The sequence below is a fragment of the Mesocricetus auratus genome, unplaced genomic scaffold, assembly GCF_017639785.1.
Source record: "Mesocricetus auratus isolate SY011 unplaced genomic scaffold, BCM_Maur_2.0 Super-Scaffold_100676, whole genome shotgun sequence".
In the NCBI taxonomy this organism is placed as follows: Eukaryota; Metazoa; Chordata; class Mammalia; order Rodentia; family Cricetidae; genus Mesocricetus; species Mesocricetus auratus.
In genome coordinates, this window is record NW_024429266.1 from 165,518,001 (window position 1) to 165,540,978 (window position 22,978).

The 22,978-nt window shown below is 36.0% G+C and overlaps 1 protein-coding gene across 5 annotated transcripts in view; it reads left to right on the plus strand.

The window, feature by feature from the left end:
- Nucleotides 1–22,978, plus strand: part of Cntn6 (contactin 6) — a 393,737-nt gene that overhangs the window by 316,829 nt on the left and 53,930 nt on the right. For all 5 annotated transcript variants that reach the window (XM_040738250.1, XM_040738246.1, XM_040738248.1 and 2 more), the window contains one exon: nt 14,021–14,148. In XM_040738250.1, coding sequence (XP_040594184.1) covers nt 14,021–14,148 — 128 coding nt within the window. The remainder of the gene's footprint in view (nt 1–14,020; nt 14,149–22,978) is intronic.

The window sequence follows — 22,978 nt, forward strand, 5'->3', positions numbered from 1 at the left end:
GATTCTGAGAGGAAATAAGAAGTAAGAATAAATGCAAAGAAGATTGCTATCTATTATGACTTAATTGTAGAAATAAAAACTAGGACCATGTAAAGAGGAATATTAAGCTGCACAAAGTATACAGGGAAGGGATGTTGTATGATACTTTACTAGGGAGAAGTCAGTTACATGAGAAGCTGAGAACCTGAGGTCAGCACTCTGCTTGTCTCTGAGACTCGACCAGAACCCCAAGAGGGAGCACATCTTCTTCTACCCAGCACTTATCTACTATCCCTACTTATGTACAGGTACATAAGATGTCTCCCAACAATCATGATGTAGAAACCATCTGTGGGACAGTGCTCAAGATGAAGAGTGAGGCTGTCACAAAATTTGTTACACTCATTAAAATTTTACAATTTCCCTTTGGTTTTGACAATGTAATTGTAATTTTTCCACATGATTTTTATAGATGAACACTTAACTGAAACACATTGAAAAACCCTTCTGCCCAGTGTTTTATAGGGAGGACCAGTGTCTTTTTCACTTCCTTTCCCACTTATTAGTGTCTTGTGGCCCATGGTAGTTAGGAGTAAGAAACCCCCAATTTCCCAGAACTAAAGTTTGGCCTCTACTGTTGTGCATTGTATATCTACATTCTGATTGTCCATCATTATTTTTCAAACTATTCACTTTTTTAGGAAATCAATCTGACTTACATTGTGTAACATCCTGAGATTGGTGTATAATGTGGAGTAAATGAGTCAGATACCTCATGTGGAATGATGACAGTATAGGTCATTCATTACTTTGTCTCATATCAGTTCAAAAGATAAACATAAAAGATGAAGGTAATTGAGGTGGCACTAGAAGTATGCATGGAATTTTTCTGTGTATAGGACAGTAGGTGTGGTAAGAGCTTTTCCTGTGACAACTAAATCTGCAGCCTTAAAGTGAGTCTGGAATTTGGAGTAGTTACACTGAGTCTCAGAGTATGGATATTGACTTTCCTTCCCAGTGATAAGATCATTTCCTCAAGGATTCTCTATATGTAAGAAAAGAAATAAAAATTATACCCTGAGTCATCCAACAACTGACTGGAGACTTGAGGGGTGCTTAGTCATACTTAATAATATATATGTTCAGCCTACTGCTGATTAAATTAACCAATGCATCCAGAAATCTATCTTTCCCATAGTTGATCCTGACATTCATTGCAGGAGAATGATGATAATGGGAATAGCACCTAGTTATAATATATCCCATGGAAAGATGGTGTGCCAAGATGTTAAACACATCATGTAATTTTTTTCACCATATGTCTGTGATAGGTACACATTTATAGTATTTAGTTTTTGAATAGATAACATTAAGCCTTAATGAAGTTAAACATTACACCCACAGTCATGCAACCAATAAGTCATTCAGCTCTAGGAAGCTCTGACTCCAAGGCTGAATGCAATTGTAACATCACACCATAGACTTTTAATTAGATTTCTCATGACTTATAGTACACATTTGTTGAACTAAAGGCGACCTTAATACCATACACATTGGCTTTTCTTTGCTTGGTGTTAGATAGATAAAAACCTCTTCTCAGAATAGACACACACACACACACACACACACACACACACACACCACACACACACACACACACACACACACACACACACACACAGAGAGAGAGAGAGAGAGAGAGACCCATCCATTTTTCATTGTTAAATCTATTAAATGTATCAGATACAGGATACAGGTTATCTAACTGGAATCTTACAAATTCACACCTATACACTTGCTTTTGGAGGTTAGAGATGAAGCTTAAGAGTCATACCTCAGAAGACACCCACCTTATATATTTTTGGGTACAGGATCTCTTAGTGGGGATTGTAACTCACTAATTGTGCTCACTGCGTTTGCCAGCAAGGTCTATGGACCCTTCTGTGTCTGTCCCTAGTGTAGACACTTTAACAACCTGTGTACTGTGCCTTGATCTTTCCATAAGTACCGAGGGTGCCATTCATGTCTTTGTGTTCTCATGGCAAACGCTTTACCAACTTAGCTCTTTTGCCAGCTCTGGATAAAATTTTTATTAAAATATGCAGTAAAATTTTAGTGACATGTTGACACAAACATGGAAATTTAGCAAATATCTGCAAATTTCCTCAGGTTTCTTACCATAATTGGTCTGGGCACAGAGTTGTTTTGTGGTCAAAAGACAACAAATCACATCCAAGTTGATTGCCTTAATCTCATTTTTATAAGCCTAGTTATGTAGTCTCCACGGAGTACAATCAAGATGGAGCAAATTGAGATCCACTGTCAGAAAATTCACCAGGGCGCATCACTCCCAATGCCACCTTTATGAAGTAGGAATGTCATTTCCTAGGGATTTCTCTTGTGAGATTGCCAGATTATATAGTCCAGGTGACAAAAGGCAATAAATAATGCCCATTAGTTTCGTAGCTGAGCTTCTGGGACGCCCAGGATATTAGGGATGAAATCATCAGTATAAGGTCATCTGGCAATATCTGAACCTTGTTGACATCAAATTCAGCCACGGACACAACTTTCCACTTGTAAATTCTCAAAATCTTGAAGAAAGCACACAATCACCTGTCCCTATGTGAACATGTGCTTTGATATTCTAATGTTTAGGTTTTTTCAGCTCCCTTTGGTACTAGTTTCTCTGTCTTTTCAGTATGCCCTCCTCTAGCTGTTGGGGAAACATGCCGGTAATTTTCCTGATTTCGTTTAAACCCTATCCTCACCCGCCGCCCCCCACTTTGGCAATCTTGCAATTTCCCATCTTCTTTTTCAGTTTGCTGGGTGGTCAGACATAGACATGTTTGCCTATGAACTGTATTATCTGCCTCTCATGTTCATTTAAACAGTCCTCCCAGATATGACATCAAATATGGACATTATTCCCTCCCGTCTGCTAAACAGCTAAGTATTCCTCTAAGGCCTGCTTCACTGGGTTAATTTAGCACAGTTTTCCATCTGATGTGGTTAGTAGATGCTAAATCACATTTCCTTAATATTTTCTGGAAGGCAGCCTACTAGCACACTATTTGGCATGCCATTGGGATGAAGACATATCATGACACCAAATTACTATGTTTTTTGCAATTTCTGTTATCTGTCATCTCTTAATTTGTCTCTTGATTCAGCCATCATGAATCTGAGCTTGTGGTCTGTGTTAGTCACTACAAAGCTGTTGCTTAAATTATGTCTGTATCTTAAACACAGAGATAAATCTGGACGGATTCTGAAATCTGAATGCCCATTTCTTTGTTGTTACTCAGAATTTAGGAGTAGTGAGGCAAAGACTTTGAATTTTTTCACTATTCAGACCCATAATTTCACATTAGACATAAAGTAGAAATAAATAATAGATGCAGGCAGTAGAAGCATTTTATTCTTATTTAAAATATACAAGAGTCAGTGTGTCAGCCACAGGTAAAACTTCTAAATACTACTTTTTAAAATAAAGACTTTCCATTATGTCAATAAAAAACCATGAATAACTTTTTGGAACATCGGTTCATAGGCAATATAATTTTTCTTTTCTGTTGAGATAGATTACAAAAAATAGTTGGACCCGGCCACACAATCCTGACTACTGAAGAAGTTTAGGCAAGAGAACATTGCATTCACAGTCAGCCTGAACTACAAAATGAGATTAAGTCAGCCTGGGTTACATAGTGTGTTCAAAGGATGAACTTGGCAGTGCCAAGAGGCTCTGTCTTATTTTTTTTTAATTGGGAGAAGAGGATGCACCTTATTGGTACAGTATGTGCCTACCATGCATGGGTCTCTATGTTCATTCCCTGGTCAAAACTTAAAGAGACTCAGGAATGTTTGTTTATCTTCCATGAACTGTAGAAACACACTGCTTCTTAAGCAAAGGAAGTTTTGGTGTCCCTTCTGTTAACAATGTCTTTTCATAGATTTTTCAATTTGGTTTCCCTTTCCTTCTTCTTCATGCCACCTCACTATTCAATAAATTTAGTCACATGTGACCAATATAAGTCACTATACAGGCTCTACAAAAACACATTTGCCTGGAGATAGAATGGAAGCAAAAATAAACCTGAAATTAGCGATTCATCACAGCACTTATTTTGAGCCAGGTAAATATTAAGGGATCATTTATTGTGTCTATATTACAATATATCAAAATATTTTGGGGGCTTTAGAGATAGTTCAGTTCTGAGTGCTTGACTGCTCTCCCAAAGGGTCAGTCTGTTCCCAGCCCACACATTGGGTTAATTACAGTAATTCTACCTCCAGGGTGGTCTGCATACAGGTATTCATGTCCATAAGCAGACACACCCATGAAAATAAAAATAATAAAGGTAAAACTTTAAAAACTATTTGTAACGAATTGTGGCATAGTCTTCATTTTCTTGATGCAAATAGCACACAATAAAAACTGAAGGAATTCTTCTGTTTCAAATCTTCTGCTACCATCTACAAACACAGAGAAATCATAAAGCAGGTTATTGGGTAGTGTAGCTTACTTAGCTGGAAGATTGCTTACTTATTATGCATGAAGGCCTGGGTTTGATCCCAGCCTTATATAAACATTATAAAATATATATTTTTGCAATACCTGCTAGTTGTACAACTTATAAAATTCTGTTAAGTATAAAAATGGAGTTACCATATACTTGAAATCATTATTTTCTTGGATATACAAGCACATATATACAAACATATGCTATACACACCATACAAATACTAAAGATATATACCACACATATATGCCATAAATACCACAGACTGTATATATTACAACAGCAATACACATGCAGTAAAGGTCCTATGCACATATCACACACACAAACAACATGCACACACACTACACAAACATACCAAATACATCAGGCATTGTATTTTCACCCATATCCCACTTGTTTTAATGAAAAAATAAGTTTAACTTTTTTACTAGATGAAAAGAGCAAACAATTTCTTTAAAATGAATATGAAAATTGCTTGGTCAATTATTCAGCCATGTTTGGGTAGCAGAAGCCCTTGCACAGGCTTAGAAGACTTGACTAGGTCTGTGGGTAAATTAACTAAGGAACACCCACATCTCAGTGTCCTGATGTGGAATAATAATGAATTGTTTCAGGGATGAAGAAGAGCATACTGTGAACTTTAGGGATAGTTAGATTCCTTGTGATAATTTCTAAGAGATGAGAGCTTAGTCCTTTGCTCAGGGAAGGATGACTGAGTACTGAAAATAGAAATGGTGCAAGATCGTTTCTCACTGCCCTGCCAGGCCTCACTTCAAAACACAGACACATCTGGACTTCCAATCACATCCGTTGTCCCGGAGAGTCTGTGCAGGAAACCCAGGATTTGCTACAAAGAAAAGAAAAGGAGACTCACCTGTCTGACCTCCATTTTGCTGCTGAGATTATACTATATAGACCTACAGCAATTAGAGGAATTTAGAGAATATGAGAAATGCCTGGGGTGTCTCTGAAACAATGGGGTTTAAAGGAGGTTTAGACAAGCAAATTAGAGCACAAAGCTATGGCATATTAGGAGAGGAGATTTTAGGCTTTCATCTGACTATTCTGAAAAAAAAAACAGCTAAAATTGTTTTGCAAATTCTAAACACATACTTCCCCTATGAGTCTTTCAAGATTCTTTACTTTGTATGAAGATATGTGTGTGTGTGTGTTTATAGATGAATATTTATGTACATATATGTAGCTTTTTCAAGTTTTAGATCAATACAATAGAGGTAACTAAAATGTTTGTTCATAAATGTTCCTGAACTTCCCTGCATGTCTTCCTTTGTGTTTGAATGCTGGTTAAGATAGCAGGTATACTTGGGTTCAGTTCAGTGCTTAATTGTGGGTGTTTGCCGCCAGTGACAGAGAGAGAGGAGTGTTGAGCAAATTGGCAAAGAATGGGCTGGCAAAACCAGCAGAGACAGCTGATCTGAACAGGGGAGAGCTCTTGGTCCCCAGACCGACAGCTGGGAGGCCAGCATGGGACTGATCTGGACCTCCCCGAATGTGAGTGTCAGTGAGGAGGCCTGGGCAACCTATGGGGCCTTGAGCAGGGATCAGTGTCTATCCCTGGAATACAAACAGTCATCATGTGCCCATAGCCCTCTCAGCCTGGACTCTTAGGGGGAGTGCCTGGACCCTACCCTGAGTGAAATGACAGACTCTAGATATCCCCTATGTGGAAGGAATTGGCAATAGGGTGGGAGGCTGGGGGGGATGGGGGAGTGCAGGAGGAGGGGGAGGGAGAGGGAACTGGGATTGACATGTAAAACAAGCTATTTAAAATTAAAATAAAAAAATTTAAAAAAAGATAGCAGGTATATGACACTGTGCAGGAGATGTCCTGCATCATTCAGTCATGTCCTTTAGACAACTCACTGAAATTTAACAGGATCTGTCTTTTAGTTTCACTCACTTTTTACTACACGAATGATCCCATGAGAATATAAACCCAGTTCAAAATTAATTGATTAACCAAATTTGAAATTTAATCCTGGTCAGAGGTGCCAGACACTCTGTCTCTTCTATTGTGATTGGTGCCATTTAAAGTTATTGACATGAAGGCTAGGGAAAGATAACCTTTATTTCTATTTATCCATGTGTGCTTTAGTATGTACTTTTCAGTCAATCAGCATGCCAGTCATTTTGGTAGCTTATTAAGTGATGAATTCTTAAAGGAAAGGGTATTAATTGGCAACGTGCTTAGCATAGATATTACACCATACCTTAACTATAGTGATCAGGTGAAAAAGCATTAAAAGTCTATATAAATATTTGATGTAAGTGAGTTCCAGGGGGGTATTTCACTTGGAGGTTGAATTGTGAAGAGTAAAATTTATACAGACTTTTCTGCCTCTCATCTAACTCATTTCATTGCAATCTATTTTACATTTTCTAGATATCAGTAAAATTAGACAGTCAATTAAAATTTCATGGTCTACAGTATTATCTTCAGACAGAACCAGAAGCAATACTCTAGTTAATAATCTCACTATAAAAATAGCAGTATTGCTCTACTTTCAGCAATAAGAAATTATAATTGCTCAATGTCCTAATTTTCTTTATTTTAAGAAATTTAGCTCTTGCTAATAGTGTGTCCTTACAACTTGATAGGCTATCATAACAAAATACAAGCTCATTTTCACCTCTGTTTAGAGTCTGTATATAAAACCCTGTTTTCTATATGCAAGTGAATTGGATATTTATTACATAATAATAGATTATAGTTATAAAGTATATATGACCATTATTTATATAGCATATGATGAATAGATACCTATTCAGTCTGGGGAAACAAACAAACAAAAGAAAACAAAACAAAACAAAAGCATTGCACAGCCCTGAGTATGAGATGTCCAGGTTCCAGATGACTAAGCCCAAATTGATTATTTGCTATGCTACTGCATCTCCCAGCTGTATTATTTACAACAGGTCATGGGGCAGAAGACTAGGGGTTTGAAATAAGCCTGATGGACATTACAACTTTTTCTTGATTTATTTGCTTATTATTCCTCCACAACACTCAGAAGATAGAAATGTTGTATACTCAATCACTTGGTAAAATCTGACTAAAGAATTACCCGTGTAATGTCTTCATGTTTCACATAGTTTCTACATGCCACGGAGCAACCTGCCCAGTATCTTTAGCTGTCAAGCATGATTTGCTCTACTGAATTCCTATGTTATGCACCAATTATGAAATGAAATTATTATTTTGGTGCACAAAAATACTAACTATTCCCTTTTCTGTAAACTGGAGGTTCAGGTTGCACCTATACACATGAATGTCATTAAAGTCACCTTCTTACACAGTATTTCAAATACAAATGTCACAATATTCAATTGATTTAAATAAAAGTACACTCATGCTTAGTAAATGGTGGGAAATAATTCTATTTAATTATATGAGAGACTGAATATCCCAATTAAATAGATACTTTAGAATAAAGACACGATGGTATCGAAAACTAATGATCCAGCCACAAAGTTTCACTCAGGGTTAAAAAGAGATGCTACAATAAGTGTATGATCTATGTCTGAAGGCTATAGAAAAAGAATCTTCTCACACCACATTATTTCTATTCAAGTGATCTTTACTGTTTTACTTTTACTCTAATAATCCCACCCTATTTCTAACTTCTCCATGATTTTTCTTCTTTTTGTTCTTCATTTTCCTGCAACTTGTTTTTCATGCCTTCTTATCCTTCTGTATGTGTGTTAATCTCTGCCAGCCTCTCCCTCCAGCCATTGCCTCTCTAGTTCTCTCTTCCCAAATCTCTCTTTTCCCAGAGACTTGAATCAAACAAGAAGAAGCGCAGAGTTGGTTGTTTTTTGGTCAGAAGCACATTCCTAAGCTAGTCGGTAAAGGCAGAGACATTACCAGGGCAACCTATGTCGCCTAGGTCATAGGAGCAAAACTGCCAGACACAGAAGGCACAGTGCCCAATGACAACTTTAAGGCATAGATCTATTGTTAGTAGACTGGCAAGTTAAGAATAGGCATACGTTAAAGTAAATGTGAGGCTAGCTTGGGACAGCACTTTCTTCTCTGCTGGCAGAAAGAATCCAGGATACTCTTGTTCTCTATCTCTTTCAGAGCTATGGCTCAACAACTATAGACATGTCATAATTCTTGTCCTTTGGTATCTGTGAATGTTTCAATTCTCTTAGCCTGGAATATAACACTGACTATCTACCAGGAAAGATAATTGCAGGGGGGTGCAGATTTCTAAATTTATAGAAAGAGTTGGTTGAGAGAGTAAGAGAGTGAGTAAAAGAGAGTAAGATTGTGATTACTTTCTTGCTAGGACCACACATTGCTGGGGGGATTCATTCAATATACCTATGCATAGGAGAAATTGTGCCCAGTGGATGAATGATTAATACAATAAATAACACAATGTAGTGCAGAAAAGGAGTTCCATAGCTTCACAGGAAATTTACAGTAAGTGACTATTCATAAAGCAAATACTCCCACCACTCTACCTGTGGGCCTCCTCCATTCAACAAAATGATCCTGTTGAGTTATCTCCATGACTTGTCAATTGCAATCTCACTGCATAATTCTGCAGATCATAGCATGAGGGAATAGTGATTTTCCTGAAGCACAGAGACACAAGTCAAGTATGAGAACTTAGTAACACCAAAAGCAAATCACGAACAGATAAACATTGGTGATTAAAGACATCAAGCACACCACTGGATCCAAACACCTGCCACACCCAAAAGACGTATCTGACATAGTAATTTTAACTATAGCACAAAGTAAAGGCCAAAATAATAATATGAACATTAAACTGAATTAGAATGGGATGAATACCTAGCATGTGATAAAGTTAATTTTCATAACAACTCCATTAACTTGCTAAACCCAGACAAATATCAAGAAATCAGGGAGGAGAGTAAGCAGTGTAAACATGCTGCTGGGATCATCTTATTTGCATTAAACTTCTTTCAACACCTGGCATCCATATTTGGAATTTTTTTTTGTCTCATCCAGTCCGATTGGCCTCATCTTGCCTGCCTGCTGAGCCTCACAGCCTCTTATGAAATAATCACTCACATGTTAATATATCAATTGTAATATTTGAAAGTTAAAGGCTCAGACATATGACTTGTTAGCTCTCTCTGATAAATATCTATGTATTTCTACAAGGTTGTGTTTTACCAGCAATGCTCTGGTATGAATCCTTTGGCAGTTACATGGCATTTCCCTGACTCTACCTTCTTTCTTTCCATAACTCTCCTTAGATTTCCCACCTCGTTGTATTTTCCCTGGTCATTTGTCAAAACAGCTTTATTCATCAACCAATACAAGCAATTCATATTGGCAGCACACAGAAGGACACCCCATATCAGGCATCCTTTTTAACAAGCCCACCAATTTCACCACTTGTGATGGAGTTTCCTGTATTATGACTGAAAAGCATTCTCTCTCTCTCTCTCACACACACACACACATACACTCAAAGATGTGGAAACGAGGGTCTTAAATGATATTCCAGTTTACCCCAAGTCCATGCTTATTACCATACTGATGGTACCATAACAACACAACAGAAAAATGGTCCTTCGCCTACTTAGCATGGCCATCAGAGCTGTCTCCTGTGCTGTTAGTAAATCAACATTCAAAGCTTTCCCATAATGGAAAGATGATGATAAGAATGGTGGAATGCTGGAGCTGGAGGAGAGATCAGTAAGCAAAGTGTTTTCTGTGCAAGTATAAGGACCTTGTTTGAGTTCTGTCCTCAGACTCCATAGGGGAAAAATATGTAATATCTTGTGTTCATGTAATCCAATCAGAAGTGAGGCAGAGACAAGATGATCTTGGGGGCTCACTGGGAAGCCAACATAATTGACACATCAAATCTCAAGTTTAGTGAGAGATCTTGACTCCAAAACCCCACTCCTTGGGGTGAAAGCAGTATTAGGATAGCTAAGAAGCTGCAAACCTGTACATATGAACATACTACCTCTTCTGCCACATTACAGAGAATGACTGGACTATCTGAAGGTCAAATTGAGGAAATCTTCCATTAAAGCTCATTCTACATAAATAAAATTATACACATATTAATTTGCATCCAGTTAAGCCTCCTGTTAGTAATTCTATCCTTTGTAAACTGTGTTTTGGAAACTGGAAACGAAAGAATTTAGTAAAATAAATGTCTGCTGTTCTAAAGAATAATATATAGGTGATATTTTGGTTACATGTAACTGAGTGGTCACAATTTTTACATGTTTATTCTCTCTAGAAATATTCTAGACTGCCAAGGTAGACTTGATAACACCAGAATGTCAGGACTTGTTTTGAGAATATGCGTTCTACATACTCATTGGATGTGCTGTGATGAATCATTTACTCTTAAAAGCTCATAATTCCTTCAAAATTTGGCAAATAATTCTTAATATCATTGATATTCTTAGTTTATTTATTTTAGTTTTTCAATATTGGGTTTCTCCAAGTAGCTCTGGCTGTCCTGGAACTCTTTCTATAGACAGGGCTGGCCTTAAACTCACAGAGATAAACCTGCTTTTGCCTCCTGAGTGCTGGGATTAGCTGCATGCACTATCACTGCCAAGCAAATTGGGCATTTTTTGTTTTTGTTTTTTTTGTTTGTTTTCTTTTGAATTTGAAGACAATATTTCTCTGTAATATCTGAATGTCCTATAACTCACTTTGTAGACCATGCTGGCTTTGAACTCTGGTACACCTGCCTTTTGTCTCTTAAGTGCTAGAATTAAAGGCATGCACTATCACCACTGAGCTTACCCTCAGTATTTAACATTATTTATTTCTTATATCAGTATTATAACACTAAAAATGTTGCTTCAAACATGAGTGTTTAGCAAGCATTGGTGATGGGGGATATCCTTTATATATGTTTCTCTTATTGGTTGATGAATAAAACACTAACTGGCCAGGCAGGAAGATAAGCGGTACAAGGAGACAAGGAGAATTCTGGAAAAGGTAGGAAATCAGACGGGAAGGACTTGGCGGGACAAGAGATACTCCAACAACAAAATGTCAGCCAACATGGGGCACGAACAAATGATGCAGAGACATTGAATTAATAATCCTAGAAGAAAAACCTTTTCTAACATTTCTTTGTTCTTACTTGCCTATGTAAACTTTTTTGAATTGTAATCCTTTCCATAATTCCATGATGTTCATATATCTATACAATAACTTACATGATCTGTGTTATATGAATATTAAGCTTGATATTGAAAAGCATATGGTCGAATTATAATTATTTTTTCTTCTTTGTAATCGTACTTTCTTTGCTGACTATTCATTCAAATTTCTAATTTATATTAATAGAATGTTCTTCCTGTTTTTTGACAGGTAAATTTATATGTATCATGCCTGCACTTTGTTCCTTAAATGCTAAGGAAGCCGAAGTGTAGTATAAGTAAAATACATTAAAATCCTTTGCTCCTATGCCACAATGAAACCTCCTGATAACATATATTTGTTATCCTATCTTATCTATCTTATCCTAAAATAAGCTTAGTAAAATATCAATTTTTCTGTTGCCAAGTTGTGAAGTAAATATTTCATCAATTCATAGTGTGCCTTTTGCCTTATTTGAAAACATCAATTAATCACTGCAGCTCGATTGTGGTTGGCTGTACTCTTTTTTTTTTCCTTGTTTTATTTGAGACATGTTTAGTTATTGTTATGTAGCAGCAACATGATGTTTTAAATCACATAAAATATTTTTTGTTTTTGCTTTTCTTTTAAGCAATATTGATTTTAGGTGCAGGAGTAGTTTTTAGTAGTCTCTGAAGAATAAAAGTGGAGAATGCACAGCATTGTTTCCCTTTTCTCTTTTTGGCTTTTCAAGACAGGGTTTCTCTGTATTGCTTTGGAGGCTGTCCTCAAACTCACTCTGTAGATCAGGCTGGCCTTGAACTCACAGAGATCCACCTACCACTGCCTCCTGAGTGCTGGGATTAAAGACATGTGCCACCAATGCCTGGCCAGTATTGTTTCTTACTTTGACCTTCTCCCATTATATCAGGTAAAGACTTGCTAGCATGCCTTTGATACTATATTGATGATGTAGTATTTGTAAATCTTAAGTTGAATCGGGATTTATTAAGCCAAATTCTTCTGAAATCAGAACAACAATGCACATCTGCTCTGAGAGAATACTGTAATGTCATGAATTCCATGGACTAGAGCATTCTAAATCCTATTCTTCTCACTAACAGGAAGCTGGAATCCTTCCTCAGTAGTAAACCCAGCATCAGGCAATGGTTTCATATAAATTCTACTTGGCTGATATCCACTATGGTTCAAATTGGGTAATTAATATTAATTATATTAGCTCCATTTGGTGTTATACACATATTAAAAACAATGATCTGTTTGCACTTCTACAAATAACGTTTTGTTATTGTTAATAGGTATGACCTGCATACAAATAGGCTTGCCTATCTTCCTTGGACAGCTGCGGTCATTAATGTTAGTTGGTTGCCACTATGTTTCCTAGAATTCAGAAGACCAATCAGTATTTTAAAAACTGTGTTTTTGAAATATTGCTAAGTAAAATTGTATGTCCTAGAAATGGAAACCTAAATTTGGGAAGATGATTTATTTGTTCCCATTTTTCCTCTTTCATAAAATATTTTGTTGAAGTAAGAGAGAACATACTTGGGTTTTCTCTGTTTATGCTAAAATTATGGGAAATTCTATAAAGACTGGAATATATGAGCTATTTCTCTTTTGTGTACTATATAGTATAAGATTATTTAATTCCAGGTGGTACATAAACAATTCATGTTTATATTTATTCTGTTACTTTTTGCTATGGTGTGCTATATAATAAGCACATCCTTTGCACACAGAACTATCCAGATGGTCCGTGCCACTGTCTAACAGAGGCAAATACTTTCATGGTTCACAAGTTCTTGTATGGTCATTTAAAAGGCTATGTAAAACTTGCTTCATGAAAGCACTGATGAAAATGTGAAGGCTGGCCTCTGTTCTTTTATTTTTGTATTTTTTTTGGGGGGTTTTTATGAGACAGGGTTTCTCTGTATTGTTTTGGAGGCTGTTGGTCCAGCCCAGCCTCGAACTCACAGAGATCCTCCTGCCTCTGCCTCCCGAGTGCTGGGATTGAAGGTGTGTGCCACCACTGCCAGGCGAACTCTGTTCTTTTAAACCCATGTTCAATTTGCAGAAGTGAGTTGACTATTCCAAATGTATAACAAATAATACTTTTCTTATTCATCTATCCATTGAATGTTAGAATATCAGACATTCAATTATTTGATTTCTAATATGCACTGAAATAAACAGTAATAATTCACGTGATAGCATAATATTCTATGTCAACACAAAATCTTATGTTTTTATCTTGTTTAGATTTAAGATGGTTTCAAACTAAGAACATAATAATAGTAAATGAATTTCTTATGCATTTGTCATTTAAGTATTATCGAAAATATTTATGATTTATTCATATCAAATAGCCTTCTGTTATATGCTTTCTTTTTAGAGTATTTCTCTTGGAGGATGGTAGCCTTAAGATAAGCAATGTGACCATGTCAGATGCTGGATCTTATACCTGTTTAGCCTCAAATCAGTTTGGCAATGGGAAAAGTAGTGGCAGTCTCATCGTGAAAGGTAATTTCTTTTGTTTTCAGGGGGTCTTGTTGCATATTATGGTCACCTAGGCATACCTTGATTTATGTGTCTATGCCAAACTGGTAATATATTGTATGTGTCAAACATTTTAGTTCAACATTTACTTAGGAGTTATGCTACCAGATTCATTAATGGGGTGTCCACCTTAGGGATATACTTCAATGATAAATGTGAATAATTTTTCAGTTAACACAGTAAATGTGATTGTGATCCTAGACTTTAATGATTGAGCCTTCTATCTACATGATTTCCTGCAAAGAATTCTGCAACTTTGTTCGTTGACAGTGATTATGTAGTGTAAATAGTTTGGTTCTTAGTTCTTCTCTTGTACAAGTGATGTAATTTGAAGACCATTAGTGTATAACAAAATTGATGTTTGTTTTCCGTTTGATTTTAAACAAAGAAAATAAAAGGAATCAGTTCTCCTTTTCTTCTTTCTTTTCATTTCAAAGTTTCTACCACTGTATTCAGTGATGGAAAATAGAGAGAGTCATGCTGTAGAGTGTTTCATTGCCTAGTTGACAAAGCTGCTTTTGAATGCTGGTGGTTCTGTTCCTTCGACACTATGCACTTTTATAATATGTGTTAATGCTCTATGACAAAACGCTCTGATTCCTAGTGCTAAAGGTCCTCTTCAGTGTATATAACTGAACACTCATCCATCTGTGCTCTTTTTTTTAATGGTGTTTAAAGAGCCCATCCTTTGCAAGTCATCCATGTTGTTCCTTTGGCATTTTATCTTTGCTTAATTGTTAAAGAATGGTGGCTTGTTTCATGGTTTTTGTTTTGTGTCTAATGCACATTTTAACATAATAGATGCAATGCATCATGTAACTACAGTTGTATGGACAAGTCAATTTTATAGTAGTTGTTTCAAAGATCTTCAATACATTTTTTCTTTAAATTAAAAAAAAAACAAAAAAGCAGAGTCAATGTGAGATTTTGTAGAGTTAAATCCTTCTGCGGAATATTAAAAGCTCCCCATGCCTTAGTGCTTGATACCATAGACATTTTGATACACTTCTAGGTAGCCCAAGTTTTGGTTAAATATTATTCAGATGCTCTTGTTTTGTATGAATATTTCCATGTATTTTAGTTACTTTTCTATTGCTGTGAGAAAACACGATGACCACAGCAACTCAATGAAAGAAAGGTGTTTTGTTTGTTTGTTTGTTTGTTTCCAAAGAAATAGGGAGTTCTTCACCATCATGGCAGGGAGTATGACAACGGACAGGCAGGCCTGGTAGAGGACAGTAGCTGTACGTTTACATCTCAGAGAGCACACTGAGAATACCTCAAGCCTTTTGAAACATCAAAGGTCACCCCCAGACAAGCCTCGACCAACAAGGCCACATATACTTCCTAATAATTCCAAAAGAGTTTTGCCAACTAAGGACCAAATTTTAAATATATGAGCCTATGGCAGTGATATAGAGTCATTCTCATTTAAACCATAAGTCTATGTATCTAAGACAATCCAATATTAAAATCTGCTCATTTGTTTAAACAACACTTGACATAAATTAAGAAACGATAAGAGTTTCATGAACTCTTTTTAATAGTCAGTTTTTTCAAAGAGAAAATATTAATGTCACATTGTCCACAGGAATGATACGGTATCCCTAGCTGACAAGCCTGTATGATTTGACAAGGTAAAACTGCATATTCCACTGTTATGCGTTTTAAGCTAATATCAGCTCAAATGCACCTCCATTTATCACCAAGGGACATAATTAGTACCAGGATTGTCTATTCTCTACTTGGGCTATTTTGTTATATTTAGTATCAGTTCATGAAAATGGTATGTTTATTGGAAGCCATGTCACTTCTATTATTTCTTTTCTCCCAGATGACAAAAATGACTGACTCATAAATCAGTGTGTGCAGTTAATTAAGCCCAAATGACTCAATTCTGCAATTTTGTTTCCTCATATTTTCTGTGTAAAAAATAAATGTATTCAAGAATAATCAGTAACTAACTTCAACTTTATTTAAAATAACTCACTGAAAATACTCACCTTTATATCTGGAAACTATTTCTACCAACTTGTATCAAGTATGTGACATTCTGTCAACAGTTGTCTGAGACACTCTGGGAAAATGTAACTGATAAGAATTGATGTGTCAAAAAACCCACCAGTGCGGCATATTTTCAATAGCAAATAAAAAGAAATCATCTTTCTTAAGATTGTATTGTCATCAGTTAGTAAGACAGAGATGGACTTAGTGTTTTAATACACATGCCATGGTGTTATTGAATAACAAGGTATTTCTGTAGTAAAATTTCCAATGTTTATATAGAGAAAAGTGATTTTTTTGCATCATTTCTAATTAAGGCTGTATAGAGAGTAATTTTCATTTAATGATAGTAGATGATAAATAAAGTATGGTGGAGGATATCATGCAATTGTAATGGAGTGTTAGAGGTACAGAGAAACCCATGAATATACAAATAGCATGTAGGAAAGATAGAAGTCAACAGTAGTAATGTGCTTCATGAGGGTCATTTTCTATGGAATATTCAGGAATTAAACTTATATACATTCCAAAATATCATAGTAGGGCTGATGATTTTGCTGGTAAATTACCTTACATCCCTTCACTCCAAGGGCTAAGGAAAGAAAAGGCTGCTGGGTAGATTGAACTGAAGGAAAGACTTGTTCCAAGGCAATTGAAATGTTTAGTATCATGATGTTCACTTCTCAATAATAGCCAATGAAATCAAATGAGAGATGACTTACTTAGAATTGTCTGGAATGTGCTTTGATGTTCACAGTGACCTATTGGAAGCAACTAATTTTGCTTCTTTGTTCTGAAGGATTTGTTTCTTGTTCTTGCAATGAGAAAAAAATTGAGGGCATTTCTAACAGTCCACCATTATCCACAAATATCCTATTTCCTAAAAAGAAGTACTTGAATATGTAATATTATTTAAGTTTACTTTGTTTTGTTTCTACAAAAGACAATAGAAATAGACCTCTTTTGATCTACAACTTATACTTACTGTATTTGTTTATTGTTTTAATTTAAAGTCTTATAGGATTTAATAAATGAGTATACTCTGGTCATATCCCTTGAATTCATGAGTTCTTCTATAATTACCATTGTCATATATAACCTATGGAGTCTATGTAGTTGTTGCTCTTAAGTTCATGTATCTAGGGCTGTGCACTTGCACTTGAATAACCTATTAGGGAAACTTGGCCCTGGAAAAAATGATTTTCCTTTTTTTTTTTTACCACCCTCTGATTGCATACAGCTCTTCATGCATGTATGGATAAAGTGAAATTGTGTGACTATGTTTCTGTGTTGACTGCTGTGATCAACAGACAAGTCTTGTTTATGTAACCATATTCATGAGTGTAACTTCCCTGTGAGGTCTAGAAGGTATCATCTTACAAGTGAAGTCCTAGTAATGTGACTGGATGATAGCCTCCTTTCACATAGTTCACTTTTGGCTTAACGGATCCAATATTTCTTCTACATTTCATCTTCTTACAGACTATATAATTCACCAACTTATTATGTTGATGGTCAGGGCACTACATGACATTTAGTAGAGTAGCATAAATAGTGGGAGAAGAATTTATGTTTTAATCTGAGATGAATTCTAAGCCCCGTTGCACTAACAGTAGCTTATGTACCCAGGACAGAGACTGGCCAGAAGTTTATTCTCCTGTAACTCTGTACACAGACTGTTTTCTGTACTGGCTTATTTTCTCTACATGTGAGAGTTTTGACTATTTCAGAATCCACTCTTCAGAAAACAACTTCCAGCAAAGATTATCTAATTTCAGTCTTGGTTTTATATTCACTGATTTCGTGTGTGTGTGTGTGTGTGTGTGTGTGTGTGTGGTATATGTGTGTGTGTGTGTGTGTGTGTGTTATATAAGAGGGTAAATAAAAAGCTGTAGGAAATCTGAGAACTTTGTGAAGAAAATCCACCATCCTAGTGCTTCTAACAGCACTGAAGGATGAGTGAACTACAGAAAACATGCCCATGTTAATATAGCTGATGTTAATATGTGTGGCTGTCAAGTTATTCTTTCTTGTTTGTATATAGTTTTAGAAACGCGGTTTGTTATATTTTTATTTTAAACTTCAGGAAATATATAAGTCTTGCCTTAAAGGATTTTGAGTTGATTGTTTGATTACCAATGGCATATACCTATACAATATAAACTTTACAGGTTTTTAATTATATCCTTCCATATAAAAATAAAATTACAGATATACACAAAACATATACACAGTATATTTACAAGCAGTTTTAAAACTGTTATTGATCTGCATAATATATCATATCCTATCTCAGCTAGATTACCTTCTGTCATTTCCTTTCATTCAAAGGTGTTGAATGTAGCATTGTTAGAAAAAAAAGTCAGTCATTTTACAATCTGAAGTTTGGTCTGGGTAAAAATAGTATATATTGTATTGTATTAACCATTTTCTAGTCTAGTAAGATGGCTTGATATTTTTGAGTACATATGTCTGATACATAATGTCATTACAAAATCACAGATGATTGTTTTATCAAACCCAAATTAGCACATGCTATGCAACTGGATAACAGTGGTGAGTAACAAATGAGAAATTTCAATAAAGCTGGCAAAACAGTCATATCCGTTTGAATTTATTTATCATCTTCAGTCATGCAGGAAATGTTACTGTTAGATAACATGTAAAAAGATAATAGTTACAAGAGTGAGATATTTTCCAGCTTAGGTTTAGCTGATACGGCTTATCTGTGTTAAGAGGATTCTGCAGTTATCTGCACTGTGTGTCTGGAAATTTCTACTTCACTAATGCAGCAGGATGAGGCAATTTTCTATTCAGACACTGTGAATGCAATTAGCAGCTGCCTTGCCAGATACTTGCAAGATGCCCAATGTGATTTGAGGACATGTTCTATAGGCACAAATAGGAAATACAAAGGAAAAATAGTTTTCAGGGTTTTCACTTTTTAGGACTTATATAAAAAATCACACCCCATACATATATGAAGTGGTATATGAATATCATATAAAGGGGTGAATTATTTGATCTCGCATTTAGAAAATTATTAAAAAGGAGAGTACCAGCAGGCTATAAAAATGATCTTGTTTGCAGGCAACATTTGTTTTTGTTTCCCCACTGGAGAAGTTTTGGATGTTCAATTATAGGCCTCATTGCTTCAGCATTATTTTCAACTGAAATGTCGGAACTTGGAAAAGCATATCTAATGTGCAAATTAAGTTTATTGCCGCTCATTTAGTTGTTTATTCTTTGCGATAGAAGTCTTTATTATACCCACATACAGAATGGCCTCTGTTTTTTCTCATGCAAAATCAGAGCATTCTGTAAGATTGGTCAGCATTAGTGAGAGGAATATATATGCAAGACAGGCAGATAATTGGGGCTTTCTGGATTTACACAACAATGTAGAGGTTTCGAGGTGTTTATCCCACTTTTATCATAAAGTCCAGCTTGTTTTAATAAACCAAATGTACAACCTCAGAGAAATGACAGGACATTGGAAAACATTTGTAATATTGTAGAGATTGAGAGAATACCAATGAAGTTTTTTGGTGAATATAACCATCTCACTCAAAATGTTCATCTCACAGTTTATATTCTTCCTATACAGGGTAATTTGATGTATTTTAATGCAGACATTTTCAAATTTTAAATTATTGATGGGGAAATTATTTCAGAGAATCAAATATATATATTTTAACACTGGTCAGGACAACATTTTTATTGTCCTTCAATTATCACAATTAATGTTAGAGTGGTTTCTTGGTTTTCAAATACTTGAGGTTTGCAATTTTTCAAGTAAAATTATTAGAATCAACTGTAGTGATTTGAAAGAAAATGGCCCCTATAGACCCATAGGGAATGACACTATTAGGAGGTGTGGAATTTTTTGGAGTAAGTGTGTCACTAGGAGTGGACTGTGAGGTCTCAGATGCTCAAGCTAGACTCAGAGTAGCACATTTCTTCTGCTGTCTGTGGAGCTAGATGTAGAACTCTCAATTCCTTATCCAGAAACATGCAGCCTGCATGCCACCATGTGTCCTGCAATCACAGTAATAAACTATTCCTATGAAACTGGAAGCAGCTCCAATGAAATATTTTCCTTTATAAACGTTGCTATGACCATGTTGTCTCTTCAAAGCAATAGAAGTGTTAACTAATCACAAACAAAAACATGTATCATTTCCTATCATCTATAGAACTCCAAAACTCCTCAATCCTGTAATGTGTACTGGAAAGTTACAGTTGAAGAAACAGAGAAGTGACATGAGGTCTTTATAAGAAATATAAATTAGATAGCACAAGTATTGTAATAGCCTATTAAATGCCAACATCTTTAAAACTGAGTGTTTTGATGCATTTGTCTAATTATTCCTTATCAATAAAACAAAACAAAACCTGGGAGTCATATATAGCGGTAAGAATTTGAAAGATCAGAGAAGCAGTGGGGAGCCACCAGTGACCTCCTATTTCTTCTGTTCTTTCATCTGAAAGGGCTAAGATCCTTTCTCAGTCCTGCCTTGTGACTTCCTGTCTCTTATCTGTCTTCAGTCCTCCAAAACCTCTCAAGTTGATTTTGATCACCTAGTGACTAGCTATGCCTTCTGACTTCAAACTAGCTTTATTATCAGAACATGATCAAAATGTCACACAACTTTTCCCTCTTTTTGCCTAAATAAACAGTAAAATTTTTAACTAATATAATAAAAATTATGTACAACAGGTGCAGTAACTATATACAGATAAGAACTACATTAACAAAGTCCAGTCCATTTGTGTTTGGCAAATTCAGAGAAAATATTCCGTTATCTGTTGTATTTTGGAGAATGCAAAGTGTTGTTCATAATTAACTTTATATCCTAACTTGTAGTATCAACCCCAAACTATCCTTTTATGTCTGTCAACCTTATGCACTTTACACCTCTTTTGTGAGTTTCTTTTCTGAGTTCTGTAACATGGAAAACTGGAGAACTATAACTATCCAGTTTTCAACCCCATCTGAGACCTAAGAAGGATAAATATTACATGAGTAAACAGGACGTGCAGAGCTATCTGGATCTTTTTGGGGTGCCAGCTCCCCTTGGGATTCCTTACAGGGTCCAGTCTACAGCTGGAGTTGGAGGTGGATAACTAAGGGGGTCTAAGGTTTAAAAAAAATTAACTCACAATTGCTCCTCAGCATGTCTCTTTATTCTTCTATCTCTTCTCCCCCAGTTCTTGGGGAAACCAGTAAATATACATTTGCAACCCTGATTCTTTTTTCAGTACAATGTGAGGCTTGAGTTTCTTCAGGGTCAGCAAGGCAGAAAGATTTACACACAAAGTAATAAACTAAAACTGCTAGGAGATGCTTTTAGCACCAATTGCCTAGGGCTGTACTCAAAGGAGGGATCTAAGTTTAAGTCCACATGAAACAGAACTTGGTGCCTTCCAGTCCTCTGGCCTCAGAACACAGGCCTTCAGGAAAGTTTGCTTTTTCCTGATGATAAACAAACTGGCTCATTACCTTTGTCGTTATCTTCTCAGGGGAAACAGGAAGGAGCAGTAAATCTAGGATCTGAGATCTTGGTTTAATAACCTGCAATGAAGGTAAATGCAAGAGGTTTGAGATCTTTTAGTGTGGAGTTAGCTAAGGTTATTGCTTCTCTGTCTACCAGTGAGGTACAAACCAAGGCAAGTTTTTTTTTTCTATCCATCTGGGCATCTATGAATCAACAGCTTTGGACATGCTGTAATTCCATGTCCTTGGATATCTGGGAATGTCGTAGATGGAATGCTTTTGCCTGGGCCCTAAACACTGACCTGTCAATAAGGATAACTGCCGGAAGGCAGATCTCTGCAATTACATAGGAGAGAGGAACAAGGACCTGGTAATGGAGAACAGGTTTCACACATAGCTAAGGAAGGTAATGAGTAAACTCCAAATACATGGGAGAAATTGTGCCCAGTAAATGACCAGATAGAACCTAATGTGGGAAGTAAATTCCAAGTTTGTTATAGAAAGGAATAATCTACTAGAAGGATCTACAGCAAGAAACTTTTATTCATAAGACAATAATGCCAAATAAGACCTTTGTATTGGCTCTGGCGGGTCATCTCAAGAATTGATATCTATGCAATTACTGTGTGATCTTTTGGCTTGTAGTACAGAACAAGCCACTTCCAAAACTAAGTCATGACAGAAACAGCTGGTTGCCTGGGCAGTCACTCTGCAAAGTTGGGGCACTCATTTGTGGCCTACTTATAGACCTTTGTGTGAAGCAGGAATTTTTAAGGACTTCCTACCTTGCTTGACAAAATTTGACAGTTGCTTTATTGGTTTCCTGCTTGTGCAACCTGGCCAGCACACTGTAAGCCATCGAGGCAATGTGAGTTTCTTGTTGAGCGGCTAACTTTTGCCACAAAAGTTTATTTCATGCCATATGGAGTTTCTTTGAAGTCCTTCAAGTAGGTTGGTGCTGCCCGGAGCAAAGAGGTCATAAGAAACAAACAAACAAAAACATATTATTAAAGCATCTTAAATATCATATTCTATAGATTTCTGAAGTGTTTGAAGACTACTTATCTGAAATATCTCTGTTTGACCATGAAAACATACCTAACATGATAAGCTTGATTATACTAGGTGACTGACTACTATTTATTATCTAAATAGTTTGTGATAATAACTTTCAAGGACTATAGATTTACATTACATTGCAAAAGGAGCTGCATAGGTACAATTTTCCTTGACTAATGTTTCGCTTGGAAATGCAATTCAGAATCGAAATCATTCCTCCAGAAATTTCATGAT